General features: G+C 44.1%; 1 protein-coding gene across 1 annotated transcript; it reads left to right on the forward strand.

Moving 5' to 3' along the window:
• Positions 1-3,236: 3,236 nt before the first annotated feature.
• LOC143856266 (small ribosomal subunit protein eS7-like) lies at positions 3,237-16,760 on the forward strand. The gene is made up of 7 exons (XM_077366433.1): positions 3,237-3,347; positions 3,435-3,474; positions 13,704-13,783; positions 13,860-13,933; positions 14,018-14,141; positions 16,034-16,216; positions 16,439-16,760. Exons 3-7 carry the CDS (start codon positions 13,709-13,711, stop codon positions 16,556-16,558), a joined length of 576 nt encoding a protein of 191 aa, XP_077222548.1. The 5' UTR covers positions 3,237-3,347; positions 3,435-3,474; positions 13,704-13,708; the 3' UTR covers positions 16,559-16,760.

A 16,760-nucleotide genomic window follows, 5' to 3' on the forward strand; every position in this document is an offset into this window, starting at 1 on the left:
ATTCGACCAAACGGGATTCGTTTAAAAATATGGTGCTCATATTTGATCCAAGGATCAAGAGGATACGGATCAAATATCAAGGGTGGCTGCCCCAGATATTGGCATGTACAATCGAATATGGTTTCTCTAACTTAGGAAAGGAAGATGTTATTAGCACAACCATGTTTTGATATTTGCGCTAACCTACTATATCTTTTAGTATTTAAAGACCTGTCAAAAGGTTATTAGAGTTCCCAAAACGCTCTCACAGGCCAATTAAAAATAGAAAAGACTGGCTAGAATCGTGCAAATAACAAAGCATGGTTCTGCTGATTTCATTTCCCAACCCGTAAATAAGTGTACAGTGTTTGTTGTGGACTTGTAGTTCAAAAGGATCCTGGGCTTTGGGCTTTCTGCAGAATATCAAAGCTTGCTTTGGGCTTCCTGCAGCACAAGGTCCTAAATTAATGTGCTCTCTTCTCAGACTAACGCCTGTCTTTCTAGAATGATGGTGGTTCCCTTCATAGAATGCTACATACTGTTCATTTGTTAGGCCACGACATAAATAGGCTGCAGTTATCATCTCTATGCAAGATGATCACTCGTACATCATCTCTATAAGATGATCCTAAACAATGATCTATGAGGGTAGGATAATCATAGCCCTCCTCTCTATGAGGGACTGCCAGTTATAGAAACCTCTATAGATTGGAGGGTTAGGATCGTCCTATGGAGTTGAGTTGATTTACAAGGTGTAGCCTATTTACGTGGTGGCCTAGCAAAATGAACTGTTTGAATCAGCTTATGAAGTGGGCCCCACAATACCTTTTTAAAAATACTCAACTACACAACACGCAACACAAAATTTTGGAAATTGTTTAGATTTTTGTGATCGCTTTCCATAGCAAATTCCTGGCTCCGCCCCTGCTAGTGCCAACGTAGCTTTTCTAGCTTCTTGGGAGTGGTTTCTCACCCTTGGAAGCCCAGCCAAACACCTCCTCATGAAGGAAGAGAGAGAGAGAGGGATGCAACTCGGGTCATTTTTTACCTTAAAATCGGGTCGGGTTTGAGTTGATTCCAATTCATTTTTTGATATTCCAATTCTTTTCTTAGCAGAAGCCCAAAAAATCATGTGCAACAGGGGTCATTTTTTACCTTAAAATGGGGTCGGGTTTGAGTTGATTCCAATTTATTTTTTGAGATTCGAATTCTTTTCTTAGCAAAAGCTTAAAAAATGGGGTGCAACTCTATAGAGAGTGACTACCCCAAAGTGGTGCAACGATTCCTAACTGAAGGGAATTTAATCGGATAGAACTCACCCCTAAAAGCTAGCTTTTAGAGGGAGGGTGCCCATTCCCTTATAGCCCATCCACATCCATTTCACATGTCCGATGTGGGACTATTGCTTTTGCGTGGAACCCCAGCAATCTCCCCATCCACGCGGAAGCAACGTGGACCATCTCGCCCCTCCACGCGGTGGCAACGTGGGAACCACGAGATCTTCTCCGAGGGAATTCCACCGTCCTCGGAGGCACACCGGGGTTACCGAGATCTTCCCGGGAGTTACCACGCCCCAGCTCTGATACCATTTGAAGGGAATCTAACTGGGTAGAACTCACCCCTATAAGCTAGCTTTTAGAGGGAGGGTGCCCATTCCCTTATAACCCATCCACATCCATTTCACATGTCCGATGTGGGACCATTGCTTTTGCGTGGAACCCCAACACTAACCCTCTAATCTGTTAAAGGGACCTGGCATCGTAGAAACTAGTATAGATCGATACTAGGATCATGCTTCGAGATGATTTACCAAGTAACGACTTGTTAAAGTTGCTGCCCAACAAATGAACGGTTTGGATCATCCTATGTATTGGGCCCTGCGGTATTTTATTTTTTTTGCAAAAAACTAAACTTTAGGTGCACACACCATAAAAATCTTGCATTTTCAATCCCCTACAAGGAGAATATAATGTGTTTTTTTAGTATTAATATGTGTTTTGGAGTGGCAAAGAAGAGGGATAACAAATAGGGTTGCAACTCGGGTCGGGCTTTGGAGAATCCAACCCTACCCGAGAAATATCTCGGGTCAGGTCGGGTCGGGTTTTTTTTCCCGGAAAACCCACGATTCCCAAACCCGGCCCTACCCATGATAAATCTCGGGTCGGGTCGAGTTTTTTCACGTTGACGCAATTTTTTAAGGAAAACCCTTGTTTGGCAAGGCTACTCAACTCATAGAAGCAGAAATTACACTCTCATTACACTTGAATCAAACAATGATGTAATTACACTCACATTACACTTGAATCAAACAATGTTGTAATCAAACAATGTTGTAATTACAATCAAACAATGCTGAATCAAACACTTGAATCAACTCAACTCATAGAAGCAGAAATTACACTCACATACTATAACAGTGCGTGCGTGGGTTTTCACTTTTAACTTTTAACTAACAATAGAAAAAAAAAATACATACTATAAATTATGTAACTCGGGTCGGGTCGGGTTGGGTCGGGCCCCTTCAAACCCGGCTCGACCCGAGATTCATGCGGGCTTTTGGATGCTCAACCCGGTTCGACCTGAAACCCGAGAAACTTGAACCCAACCCAGGCTATTTTTCGGGTCGGGTCGATGTGGGTCGGGTAAAATCCGGCTCGAGTTGCAGCCCTAATAACAAATATTGACAATTCGGTGACCACAATGACACGATAACAAGTACAGATCGATTAGGTGAGCACAATCATACAACCATGACAAATGGACCCAACTGAGTTAGGATTCAAATGGATCCTCACAGACAGGTAGATTTTATCCGAATCAGATCCGTTAATAGTCCTAAACAATACATTAGTGACTATTCTTTTAGGGAAATGATATCAGCGCTCGGGTCGGGTCGGGTCAACCCTAACCCAATCTACCTCTAAATCTCTCAACCCTAACCCAACCTATCTGACTCGAAATCGGGCCGGGGTTGAGTCGGGTTGGTTCGGGTTCGCCTTGAGCTAAACAGAAACGTAAAATAACCCAAAGAGATGCCAACTCAACCCAAGCCAAAATCAGGTTGAACCTGTTGGGTTCGAGTTGAGCCCGACCCAAGTTGCATCCGGCACAACCAGATTTTACTACGGCCAATATTACATTGGGCCTTGAAATGGGCAGAAGCCCAATCCAGGTAGACCCCAAACCTTGCCCACTAGGACCAGGAGGCTAACGTTACATTCACGGCCAAGATTATTATAAAACTTATTCTATCTCTTAATCCAAACCGTCCAACGAATATCAGCCGTTCTTTCCCCTCCTTTAAATACCCTTCCTCCTACTAGCCTAGGGTTTCTCGTGCTCTCCAAAACGCTCATTAGGGTTTCAAGGTTCGTCGCTTTGCTTTCCCTTCTTTCCTTTTTCTTCCCCTTTCCTTTCTTTGCTGATTTGCAGCAATTTTTTTTTTCCCGTTGCAGATCTTGGACTCCATTTTCATCTTCGCAGCAGCTCATTTAGGTATGCCTGTAAATTTTTATATGGGAAATGCTTTATTAGTTCATATATCGGCGGATCTGTTCTTAATGTAGTGGGCTAGTGTTTTGGATTTCTGATTTTACTTCTCTAGGGTTTGGAGTTGGCGTTTAGGTTAGATTTTGTTGTTCGTGGTTTTAGGTTTACGTTTGTGATTGAAGAGATATGGATATATGGATTTCTAGCGTTTGAAGCTCTGGTTTTCTTATAGTTCGACTTCTTAGATGCAAATAGATGGTTTTTCTTATAGTTCCCTTTAAGTTCATTCTGCTAAGGTTGTGCTTGTTATTTTTTTATATTTTACTGTTGCTAGTTTGTTATTTGAGCACTGAATCCTGATTTTTATATGGTTGTTTGATCGAATCTCCATGTAGTGAACCCAATGCGCATTGTTCACGGGTGATTGCGTGCATCCATATGGATTAGTACCGCCCTAAAATGGGCTGGGGATATCTTATATCATTTAAAAAAAAAGGTTGTTTGATCAATCTCATTCATTTCTGAGCTGGGATGACTGTTTTTTTAATGATATGAGCTGGGATGAATCATAACCCCTTTGGGTGTGGTTCTTTGGCTTAAAGTCGTGGGTATGCTCCCTGTTAGGTCTAAAATTGGTAACAGGTTATGGTAGGGCCGGAAAGGCTGATCTGGGCCTGAAGGGCTGATCTGGACCTGAAGGGCTGATCTAGGCCTGAAGGGCTGATCTGGGCATGAAGGGCTGATCTGGGCCTGAAGGGCTGATCTGGACCTGAAGGGCTGATCTGGGCCTGAAGGGCTGATCTGGGCCTGAAGGGCTGATCTGGGCCTGAAGGGCTGATCTGGACCTGAAGGGCTGATGGAGTCCTGCGCTTAGCACAAGAGCACAGACAAGAAGACAAAGGGTCAGAAGACCAACCCGGAGTGGTGCTCCGGACGGGCGCTTCGACACTCAAGTCAGTATGAGCAGGAGTGCAGAGCAATTCCGAACTGAGGAGCTTAGGGTTTTGATTTCAGATCCCTCACCTTAGCACAAGTGAAGGCTATTTATAGTGGTTCTGAGCCACCTGTCTAGGACAGGTGGTAGCTCTGAGCCACCTGTCCAGGACAGGTGGTGGCCTCTGTATGGACCAGGTCTCATACCTAGGAGGGGCAGGTGGAAGTCCCTGATTGGTCCAGGTGTCACACCTAGCAGGGACAGGTGTTGGCTTTGCAGCGGTCCCTGTGAGGGCCACGTGTCAACAGCCAATTGGTTGCTGAGTTCGGACCGGCTGAAGGGCTGATGGAGTCCTGCGCTTAGCACAAGAGCACAGACAAGAAGACAAAGGGTCAGAAGACCAACCCAGAGTGGTGCTCCGGACGGGCGCTTCGACACTCAAGTCAGTATGAGCAGGAGTGCAGAGCAATTCCGAACTGAGGAGCTTAGGGTTTTGATTTCAGATCCCTCACCTTAGCACAAGTGAAGGCTATTTATAGTGGTTCTGAGCCACCTGTCTAGGACAGGTGGTAGCTCTGAGCCACCTGTCCAGGACAGGTGGTGGCCTCTGTATGGACCAGGTCTCATACCTAGGAGGGGCAGGTGGAAGTCCCTGATTGGTCCAGGTGTCACACCTAGCAGGGACAGGTGTTGGCTTTGCAGCGGTCCCTGTGAGGGCCACGTGTCAACAGCCAATTGGTTGCTGAGTTCGGACCTCATCAGTGCTGAGTTCGGACTCCATCAGTTGCCCCCTGGTTCTCCGAGTCGTGCCAGCGGCTAGGGGAAGCAAAAAGAGGGTTAAAACAGCATCTGGCCGGCCTTAAGGCCTCTGGGCAGCTCAGGCTGGCCTCAGAGTGGGCCAGAAGAAACCGCGGCCGGACAGGATTTCTGGTCGGCCTGAAATGACCAGGATTTTCTGGTCGGCCTGAGATGACCTCATTTTCTGTCCGCCTTCTGGGCGGCTCGGCCTGGCAGAATTTGCACTGGAGGTCTGTCCGTCCAAGCCTTCTGGGCGGCTCGGCCGGGCAGAATTTGCACTGGAGGTATGTCCGGCAGAGCCCTTCTGGGCGGCTCGGCCGGGCAGGTCTTTTGTCTTCTAGCGAACGCGTCATATCCTGTCCGGCCTGTCCGGCAAAGCCTTCTGGGCGGCTCGGCCGGGCAGGTCTTTTGTCTTCTTCAGATGACCTCATTTTCTGGTCGGCCTGCGATGACCTCATTTCTCTGGTCGGCCTGAGATGACCTCATTTTCTGGTCGGCCTGAGATGACCTCATTTCTCTGGTCGGCCTGAGATGACCTCCACTGCTGGCGTCCTCGGCTGGAACTGATCTCCAAGCCACCAGGATGAGCCGGAGTGAGCCACTGCTGCTTCAAGGTGGTCTTCACTGCTGGCGTCCTCGGCTGGAACTGATCTCCAAGCCACCAGGATGAGCCGGAGTGGGCACTGCTGGCGTCCTCGGCTGGAACTGATCTCCAAGCCACCAGGATGAGCCAGAGTGGGCCACTGCTGGCGTCCTCGGCTGGAACTGATCTCCAAGCCACCAGGATGAGCCGAAGTGGGCCACTGCTGGGCTTTCTAAGTCTGCAACCACCTAGCTGTGAGCTAAGTATGCAAATCTTAGAGTCTTCAAGGTGGCCTCCACTGCTGGCGTCCTCGGCTGGAACTGATCTCCAAGCCACTAGGATGAGCCGGAGTGAGCCACTGCTGCTTCAAGGTGGTCTTCACTGCTGGCGTCCTCGGCTGGAACTGATCTCCAAGCCACCAGGATGAGCCGGAGTGAGCCACTGCTGGGCTTCTAAGTCTGCAACCACCTAGCTGTGAGCTAAGTATGCAAATCTTAGAGTCTTCAAGGTTGGAGGAGCTGGCATGTCTTAGTGACTCAAAAGTGAGGGACACTGTTTAGTGACAACTCCACTTTATTTCTCTTTGAATGAAGGCACGCAATGGTGTCATGGCCGTGGTCCTCGTGGAACCTGCAATACTGGGACATGTTTCTTTTCCCCGACGAGGTCTGCCTCTCCGGCCACCGGATGAAATCCTCTTCCCGAATGGCTGCCAGGATACGTGCTCTGGACGCGGTCAGCCGCGTGTAATGCTCTCTCGGGTGGGGGTTCTCTCCTTCTGAGATTTATCATCCCTACGCTGCTTGGTAGGGTTCTTCTCCTCAGGCCTTCTTCTGCTAGCAGAGTCCAGGGCGGCGAGAGTTTCCTCTACCGAGATGTACTCCTCCGCCCCGGCCATCAGGTCTGCGAGGGACTGCGGATTGCGACGGGCCACTGCTCGCCTGAAGTCAATTGATCGGGCGCCGGCCAGAAGGGCATTCGTGGCCGCGGAGGGATCCAGGTTGGGAACCTGAAGGGCTTCCCTATTGAAGCGACCAACGAACACCTTCAAGGCCTCATCATCTCCCTGTCTGAGGGCCATCAGCGAAGCCGTCGTCTTCCTGGGTCTCCTGCTGCTCATGAAATGGCGGGCCAGGTCATCCCCAAAATCATTAAAATTGTCCACTGACCTGAGCTTAAGCCGCGAGTACCAGTCCCGCGCTGCTCCGGTCAACGTGGTGGGGAATGCCCGGCAAAGGAATCCATCCGACGCCCCGTGGAGGAGCATTGTGGTCCTGAAAGTCTCCAAGTGGTCCACAGGGTCGGTGGTCCCGTCATACTGCGGAATCTGCGGCATCTTCCAGCCCGCAGGGGCCTCTGCGCTGAGTACTCTGTCCGAAAATGGTTGAGCGCTTGTGAAGATCCGGGAGGCAGGTCGGCCCTGCTCTCTGGCGAGCTCTTCGATCCGGTGGTCGATCTGCTGGATCCTTCGCAACACCGGGTCCTCTCTTTCCTCAGCCCGGTGGACGTGCCTCTCTCTCCTTGCTGGCGGGCTCATAGCTGATCTGGACTGACTGGCCGGACTCCTTCGCCGGTGCCGCGATCCCTCTCCGTGCGTGACGTCTCTCTTGCTGCCATGCCTTTGTACGGAGGGAGATCGTGACCGGTGATGCAGGCGAGGCTCGGGGCGCACATGCTTGTCCCGGGAGACGTGATCTCGTCTTGTAGAGTGACGAGTCTGCTCCCGGGGCGGGGGCGTGTGCTCTCTGCGGGAGCTTCCCCTCCTCTGAGTGGGCTGAGAGGCCTCGGCCGGGTGCTGCTGGAGTGCGGGGGCCGGATTCCTGAACTGCGCAATCACAACAGTCATTTCCTGGAAAAGGGCCCGCATCTCCCTTGGGGTCGGGGTAGGGTCTGAACGGTCCGAGCGAGTCGGACTTTGCTCCCCTGCCGCCCCGACCTCTATCTGCGAGGCCAGTCGCTCGCTTCTTCCTTCACGGGGGGCTGTAGCCCGGGTCGTCCGGGAGGTTGGCACATGCTTTCCGTTTTTTCCTACCATTGCTTAAGTGAGGTTCCGAACAGCTTTTTGTTGCGGGGTCCCACGGATGGCGCCAAATCTGTTAGGTATAAAATTGGTAACATGTTATGGTAGGGCCGGAAAGGCTGATCTGGGCCTAAAGGGCTGATCTGGGCCTGAAGGGCTGATCTGGACCTGAAGGGCTGATCTAGGCCTGAAGGGCTGATCTGGGCATGAAGGGCTGATCTGGACCTGAAGGGCTGATCTGGACCTGAAGGGCTGATCTGGGCCTGAAGGGCTGATCTGGACCTGAAGGGCTGATCTGGGCCTGAAGGGCTGATCTGGGGCTTAAGGGCTGATCTGGACCTGAAGGGCTGATATGGGGCTGAAGGGCTGATGGAGTCCTGCGCTTAGCACAAGAGCACAGACAAGAAGACAAAGGGTCAGAAGACCAACCCGGAGTGGTGCTCCGGACGGGCGCTTCGACACTCAAGTCAGTATGAGCAGGAGTGCAGAGCAATTCCGAACTGAGGAGCTTAGGGTTTTGATTTCAGATCCCTCACCTTAGCACAAGTGAAGGCTATTTATAGTGGTTCTGAGCCACCTGTCTAGGACAGGTGGTAGCTCTGAGCCACCTGTCCAGGACAGGTGGTGGCCTCTGTATGGACCAGGTCTCATACCTAGGAGGGGCAGGTGGAAGTCCCTGATTGGTCCAGGTGTCACACCTAGCAGGGACAGGTGTTGGCTTTGCAGCGGTCCCTGTGAGGGCCACGTGTCAACAACCAATTGGTTGCTGAGTTCGGACCTCATCAGTGCTGAGTTCGGACCCCATCACTCCCCATTGACGTGAGTTTGAATCCCCTTTTGCTTACCTGATGCCTGTGGTTTACGGGTGATTGCGAATAGTCCCGCCCTAAAAGTTGGGGTGGGGATACCCTAGGTCATAAAAAAAATGAATGTTCATCATTAGTAGAATATGTTACATAGAAAATTTCCCCGAGGAGACATTTCGTCATGTGTTTTTCTCATCAGGTTCAGTTCTTGACTTCATGCAATGTGAATATTGAAAATTGAAATTGGTTAACTTGGAAGATCATATTGAATTAATGAGCATTTAAATTCTGTAGACTTTTAGATGCTAATTGGAATAGGGAAGTTCTTTTTTATATTTTTAGAATATGTGGTGTAGGAACTTATCCTAATATGGATATGACTGTTCTATGTAATTTTTACTAAAGGGAAGATGGAATTAGGTGTAGCAGGCAGGAGCTTTCAAATAATTACCTTCTAGGGGAGTTTCATTCCAAGTTTTCTCAATCAATTGTATACATTCTGCATTCAGAAGCCATTGTTGATCCATCCTCAAGTTGCATTTCTGATTGCTCGCTCATCATGTATAAACTTGAAACTAAGGAAATGTCAAACTGTAAGACATCCTTATAGATGGGTGTACCTTATGTTGATGCATAAATTAAAAAAATAAAATCAAAGGAAAAGCCTGTTGATGTACTATTACAGTTAGATGATGTTTTACTTTATATACATATATGATTTGTGTGTGCAGTCATTCAATCACTGTACATTCTTACATAAAAACATGGATACTGGTCAATTTAATAGTCAGGAAGAGTAAGGCTCATCGTTACTTTTTTTGAAAAAGAAACACCTAATGCCACTATGCACTAATTGCTTGTCAGGGGAGACATGTCAAGTGTGTCGATGCTAAACCCACACAGTTCTAGAAAGTGAATAGGTCTCAATCCAAGCCACATTGTTGGCTACTAGGTTGGGAAACTAATTCGGGTAGCGAAACGTGAAACAAAAACGGGAAACATGGAGAAAAAATAAGGGGGAAACAAGAAATGGGGAAATGATGGAAAATAATATAAGGCATTGAGAAACGTCTTAGGAAAAATATACGAAACTTTTCAGAAATGATAGAAAAACGTCAATGGAAACACATGTGAAACACTAGGGAAACACGAAACAAATGATTTTGTAGATGTAGAAGTTGTTAATTTCAAAATTTTATGGGATTTTACGCATAAATTCATACATTTATATTTTTTTTCATAATTTGTATTTAAGTTAGAGGCATACATAGATGATTTAGGAATATTTTATTTTTAGCAAGCTTTTATAAATATTTGTATTTTTATTATTATATATGCTATTCTTTCCTTTTTAATATCTATTCCACACTTTGTATTTTTTGTTCACATAAGTTTTTCATGCATTTTCCATACGTCTCCCACGTGTTTCGCACGTGTTTCGCACAGGTTTCCCATATGTTTCCCATGCATTTCGGAAATGTTTCCCCAATTATTTTATTACGTTTCGGAAATATTTTCAAAACGCTTTTATGGGGAAACAAGTTTTCCACCCGCCCAAGGAGTTTCCAGCTACAATGGCTTCTCTTACCCTTGTGTTCTCTCTAGTTATCATTTTGCCAGGTGTTTCATCTATTCTCTCTTGGAACGGAGCAACCAACCACATTTCCAAAGATGTTGGTGTAGTTCAAATCCTAGTTTCCTATCAGAGACTATGTATTTAGTCGTCAGTGATATGGTCACATTCGTTACCACAGTTGTTTTGACTGACATGCTTAAATTATCCTTCGTATGTTTCTTTCCCCAATGTTAAGGATTGTTTACTATTAGAATCTCAATCTGTAGATGAGTTGTTATGCAATTTGAAATGGAAAAGATCCCTGATGTGTTGGTGAGATTGAATCTTCAGGTAGAGACCGAAATATCTAGAGGACACTGCAAGGGGTGGCACTACACTCTTTAGAAATAACCACATTACCGTCACCATGTTTGTTTTCTTCATTGGAGTTACCGCATTTAGGATGGTTTTTATTAATTGATATTGTGATACATGCTTTTAGGAGCATTTTGTTTATACAAATGTTCATTGACCTTTTCACCAACAAAAACCATTAGTGAGTTTGTGATGTCCCATTTTCATTGCATGTGGTTTTAAATTTCGGCTGAAATACATCAAAATTTCGGTTTTAAAAATTTTTACCAAAATTTTAACATTTTCACTGAAATTTCCACCGAAATTGCATTTTCGGCTGAGGCTGAAACCGAAACTCAAATTTCAAGCAGAGGTTGGCATTAGAGCCCCATGGTTGGGTCATGTACAATGTCAGGTTAAACCATGGCTTGGTTGTGAACAAAATTAGTGACCATTTGCCACTAACTGATATGGTTAAAAAATGATCAGGTAATATTTTTAAACAGTGGATGGAAAAAAAATAGTTGATAATTTCCTTTATCATTACCTCACTGTGAGTAAGATTACAAATACAGTGAGCTATTTCAGTTTTTTTGTTTCGTGTTTGTTTCTCCTACTCTTTCTCATTGTAGTTGGTCTTGAAACTTTACCCAAGTCAATTTGTCAGCATAGAAGTAGGAGGTACAATATAATCTTTTTACGAGGTGACTCTTGAAGTGATAGTTTACAAGGCTTCTAGATATCTGTGGTGATTTTGAATCGGCTCCCTCCAATGCCTGTAATTTGGGACAGTCACATAGTTCTTTTAGTGGATTATGGTCTACCTATGTCAGATCTGTTTGTTATGTGTGGCAGTTGGTGAAACCTCTGCCACAGTTATTTATTCCATTTTAATGTGTCTTTAGGGTTCCTGCTTCTGCAACGTCCTATTTATTTAACCTGCATTTGGTGAATTCTTGAGAGACATGGTTGAGCTGAGGGAGGTGATTTTATGTTGCACTAGGACTTTAGGGATACTGGGTTTTGATGTCTGGCCCATCCTATTCCTCAATTTTCAGTGATCTCACTGAGATCTTCCCTGGAGTGCTTGCAGGTTCTTCCTCCTGATTAGAGCTCTGTGTCTGTTTCCCTCATCTTTGTAATTTTTTTTCTTTTTTCCTCTTTCCTCTTGTATCTGACCACCTCAGTCCTCGTCCTTCGGCCCTTCCCTTTTTTATATCATCATTGCTTTTCAAAAAAAAAAAAAAAACCTAGTCCTTGGCACATTGGAGGTCATTGGATGTGGATTTGAGTTTTTAATTTGGTTGAATTCCTCACGAGGCATCACAACTTTTCGTTGAGGTGCCTACTGGCTTGTTCGTTTTGAAACACATAATGTTTTAATTACCAAGAACATACCAAGTGTGTTAAGCCAACTTGAAGAGATTGTTGATCCACGAGTCAAATTGCATCACATTCACTTGGGCCGCGTGAGCTAACAACACACCTACAGGCTACAACTTTATCTAACAAGTAGCACCCTGTTCAGTAGAGGTCCAGTTTCTTACCTCATAGGCCACTATTCCACCCTTTCTTATTAGCAGAAATCATTCTCTGCCAGTGGAGAACGTTGGACTTGCACTCCACAGATTGACGATCTTTCCAGTTTCAGTATTGCTGCCTACATGCAACAGAATGCTTCTATGGACTATCTCTAGTATTGTTAGGCTCTTGTTGTGGGTCTCTCACAGCTCTTAGATACGTTAGTCTATGGACCATGGGTTCCCAACAAGAACCTCATCTCTATCACTTGTTGACAATAGCTACGCTTTCATGGTTATTGAATCAATCATTTGCTTCTTTTTCCATTATGTGTATATTGACAGTTGACCCAAGTAAAAATAACATCATATGCTTTTCTTTATGAGAAATTGCAAATGCTATTCTGATTCCAGTTTAAGCTTTACTTTTTAAGTTGCACGCATTACCAGATACTGTATTCTCTTTTGGCTACCTTATTCTATTAGGGGTAACTTACATTATTTCCGATTCTTGTTCCCTCAAGTGGCCTCTTGTTTTGCTCGATATACAGACTTAAAGACTGCAGAGTTATTGGTAGGGATACTCTAGAAAAGGGAGGTGAGGGACTTTAACCCATAATCTTTCCTCTGTGTCCATTTGGTTGCTGTGCATTCCATGGGAATCAGAGGGAAAGTCCCTTGTTTTCCTCTCCCACGTCAGTTTCCAGCCATTTGGTTGCCTTTATCTGCAAAAAATGAGGTAATCTCTGATGTCGTGTTTTCCTTGTCGGCCGATATGGGGAGATGTAGATTTCCGTCTCCCATGAGTGGACTGCCCTATCCCACTCCTTTCCCACTGCCTCTATTTATTCAGCCGCTGCTCTAAATTCTCACACAGAAGCTTCCCCTTTATCATTCCTTCACCCAACGCATTGCAACAGAATGTGTAAGGGTCTTCTTTCCTTTCCCTATCCTTCTCTAGTTTCCTTGTTGCCATGTCATTTCTGAAGGATTCCGACCCACAGATTGCAACCAAACGGAGCCTTATAGAAGAAGCACTCTTAACCAACTCGGACTTCCCAAGAGGTCACCGCTCTAGTACAACTCTCGCTCATGCATGCTTGACTGCAAAGTTCTGATGGAATACAGTGTATTTGTACTGGTGTGATTGTGTGTTTACTAGTACAAGACGTGAGTCCAATTCTCGTTACGATGGTCGAGTATGATCACACCAGAACAAAAACATGGGATCTCATTGAAGCTCTGCTGTTAGGCAAACGAATACGTTGTATCTCATTAGAACTCTACAGTTATGCATTCTTGTGCAATAGTAGCTAGATGATCTCTTGGGAATTGTTGATTCTTCATGAGCTTACAGTTCAGTAAGCTAATCAAATAATAATACCAAGTTCCACTTAGTTTTGGTCGTCTCAAACCTTTGCCCTAATGTTGCCATGTGTACAAAAATAGGATGACTTATCATTTTGTGCAGAAAATAAGGGTCCGATATTAGGAGTGCCTTTTGCTTCAGTACTACAGTTGATTGCATATGTTAAATGGCCAATTCCTTTCTCTTTTGATAAACTCACACCACCCTTGTTTGTAGATGGTTCATTCTTGTATAAGGCTGTGATTGTCTTTTCAGTGGCTCTAATTTAACATTGTGTTCCTTGGATGCCATTTCAGTCAAAATGTTTACTGCTAGGAGGAAAATTCAGAAGGAGAAGGATGCCGAACCTACTGAGTTTGAGGAGTCTGTTGCTCAGGTTAAATCTTCAAACCTAATCTTTTACAAGCTTTAGCCTCTGTTAACTTAAGTCTTACCTTTTTGCTGTCTTGCAGTCTCTATTTGATCTGGAGAACACGAACCAAGAGCTTAAAAGTGACTTGAAGGATCTTTACATTAATTCAGCACTGTAAGGCCGAACTATTCCATACCTCATGATTTTAACTAGCACTTTTGGGAAGTAATCTTTTCTCCTCTTTTCCTATTGATGCAGTCAAATGGATGTCGCTGGAAATCGGAAGGCTGTTGTTATTCATGTTCCCTACAGACTCAGGAAAGCTTTTCGGAAAATTCATGTCAGGCTTGTGAGAGAGCTAGAGAAGAAATTCAGCGGAAAGGTGAGATAGAATGGATATATATATTCCTGCTTTCTGTATAAAAATTGCATAATAACTTGAATCTGATGTTTTGATGATGATATGTTTCTTAGTGACAAGGTTATGATGGTCACTGCAAACTCAAAACCCTCCTTGTGAAAGTATTTGAAAATGCACGTATCATTTATTCACAAATGCATTTCTGCATCTCTTGAAAAAGTGAGCAGGAAATTTATTAATGGTGAATTATTTAATGGTGGGAAGAGTTTGTGTTGCTTGTTATCTAAGACTGGAAAGATGGGAGTAATTATGTGACATTTTTGTTAAGCAAAGTAAAATACCAAATTGTGAGGGCTGCTGTTCTTTTACAAGAGAGTGACCATGTCATGGTCTTGTCGATCAATATAAATGGCACAAATTAGGGCACATGGTGAACCGTCTAATTTAAATTTTAAAAAATCGTTATTTTTTTTTGAATGTTATTTAAAAATATCGTTATTCTGGACCTTGAATGCTTGTTTCTAGCATTGTTTAGATTTATTAAACTCCATGATCAATTGTTTGTTTGAAAAACAGGAAAGGTTTTGCTTGGAAACCTAGATGCCTCCTTGAACTTTTTTGCCAAATGGCTCTCTTAGTTTCTTCTCTCTAACCACATCTTTTTATTGTTCCTGATTTTAGATTTATTTGTTGAATTTTGCATTTTTTAATGCTCTCCATCAGCTTTACAAGTCAACTAACCTCTACATTGACTCCATCCAAATCGGTAGCCCTGCGCTATTTCAATCTTGTTAAGTAATCTAAATATTGGCATTTTTTTAATTTCCGAATGACTTGTGGCATTTGCCTCATGTCCAAAGAAGAATCATCTTTGGTAGACACATGCTGTCACCTTTGACAGTGACTCAAAGTTTTCAACCCTACATGCGGCTCATTTATATGGCTGATCAGATCCAGTTCATATAGTAGGCCACCACGAGACTGTTGCTGTCGGTACTTCCTTGATTTGAGGATTCTTGGCCCTTGATCAACACATTGATTTAAAAATTGTCTTTTTGATATTTTGGAAATCCTAAAATCAGTAATTCTCTTTAAGGTGAGGATCATCCAATATATTGGGACCTGGTGGCAATGTGCTAGGCTAGTGATGGCCTTGATGGCCCACCATATCAGTGGTGCTGATCTCCATACTTGTGTCATTGGTATGGTCTGTGTTGTTTTTCTCTAAAAAGCCATGTTACATGGATTCTTCTAAATGGACGAAGAATCCACGTCGGACACGTCTCAGATTCCAATACTTCAGGATCTTTGATATACTTTTAGATCTATTTTATTTGTTTTTTTAAATTACCGCATATTTTGAGTTTTACCCATCCTAATAGTAAGTTTCTTTAATGAAATATTTCATCTACTTAACATATTAAAATTTTCAATATATTACTTGTTATTCAATTTAAAAAATAAAATTTGAGAACGAATCCACGAATTGTTATTCTAGAGGTTTTCCGAATCTGACACTCGATACCTGCGTCGGATTCCGACACTCGTATCTGTATTGACATAGCTAAAAAGTAATGACCCATCAGATCAACAGAGCTTGTTGACCTGATCAGCATACTCCTGTTCCATTTTATGGCACAATTCTTTTAATTATTCTCTAGAAGTGAACTTGAATTGTTTTAGCCTTCTCTATTCTTGAGAAATTTTATGATTAATGTGCATCTAAGTCAGTGTAGGCGGTATGACAAAAGCACCGCCCTTGATATTTGATCCAACGGCAGCACCTTAAAAAGTGCGCTGCTGTTGGATCAAATGTCAAGGGCCGTACCGCCTACACTGATCTACATGCGCATTCACCAGATAAAATCTCCTCTATTCTATTCTTTTCTTCTCATCTATATTGTCATATGTAGGATGTGATCTTCATTGCAACTCGAAGAATAGTGAGGCCCCCCAAAAAAGGTTCTGCAGCCATACGCCCTCGCAGCCGAACGCTAACTTCTGTGCATGATGCCATGTTGGAGGATGTTGTATATCCTGCGGAAATTGTCGGGAAGCGAATCAGATACCGTATTGATGGATCCAAGATCATCAAGGTAGTTTAAATTGCATTGATTGGGATCCTTTTTCTTAATTTTTTTTTGAGAAGGGATCCTTTTTCTTTATTGATGTAGCTTTACTTTATTTTTCTTCATATGGGCCCTGTATGCTAAGTTTCATGGCCTCAAAATGGTCCGGAAGCAGTCGGGTTCCTAAACTGGCTGTTCCTTTTTCTCCTCATATCTCAGATATACTTGCTTTCTCTCCTCATGTCTCAGATATACTTAGACCCAAAGGAACGAAACAACACCGAGTACAAGCTGGAGACCTTTTCAGGAGTTTACAGGAAGCTTTCAGGAAAAGATGTCGTGTTCGAGTACCCGATGACAGATGCATGAAATATGATTAATGCAAAGTAAGACAATATTAGGTTATTATTTTTCATTTTATTTTTCGAAATTGCAAGAGTAATGATTTGAAGTTTTGACTCTGTGAGACCCCTCATAAACTGAGTTTTTTGTTAGGAAGTATGCAATGAAGTCTTTATTTTGGATTTTGAAATTAGTTTGAATCTATCTTTATGTAGTGTGATTTCCAATA

Source organism: Tasmannia lanceolata, unplaced genomic scaffold (assembly GCF_043159265.1).
Source record: "Tasmannia lanceolata isolate RefF3 unplaced genomic scaffold, GAP_Taslan_0.1 ptg000023l, whole genome shotgun sequence".
NCBI classification, from domain to species: Eukaryota; Viridiplantae; Streptophyta; class Magnoliopsida; order Canellales; family Winteraceae; genus Tasmannia; species Tasmannia lanceolata.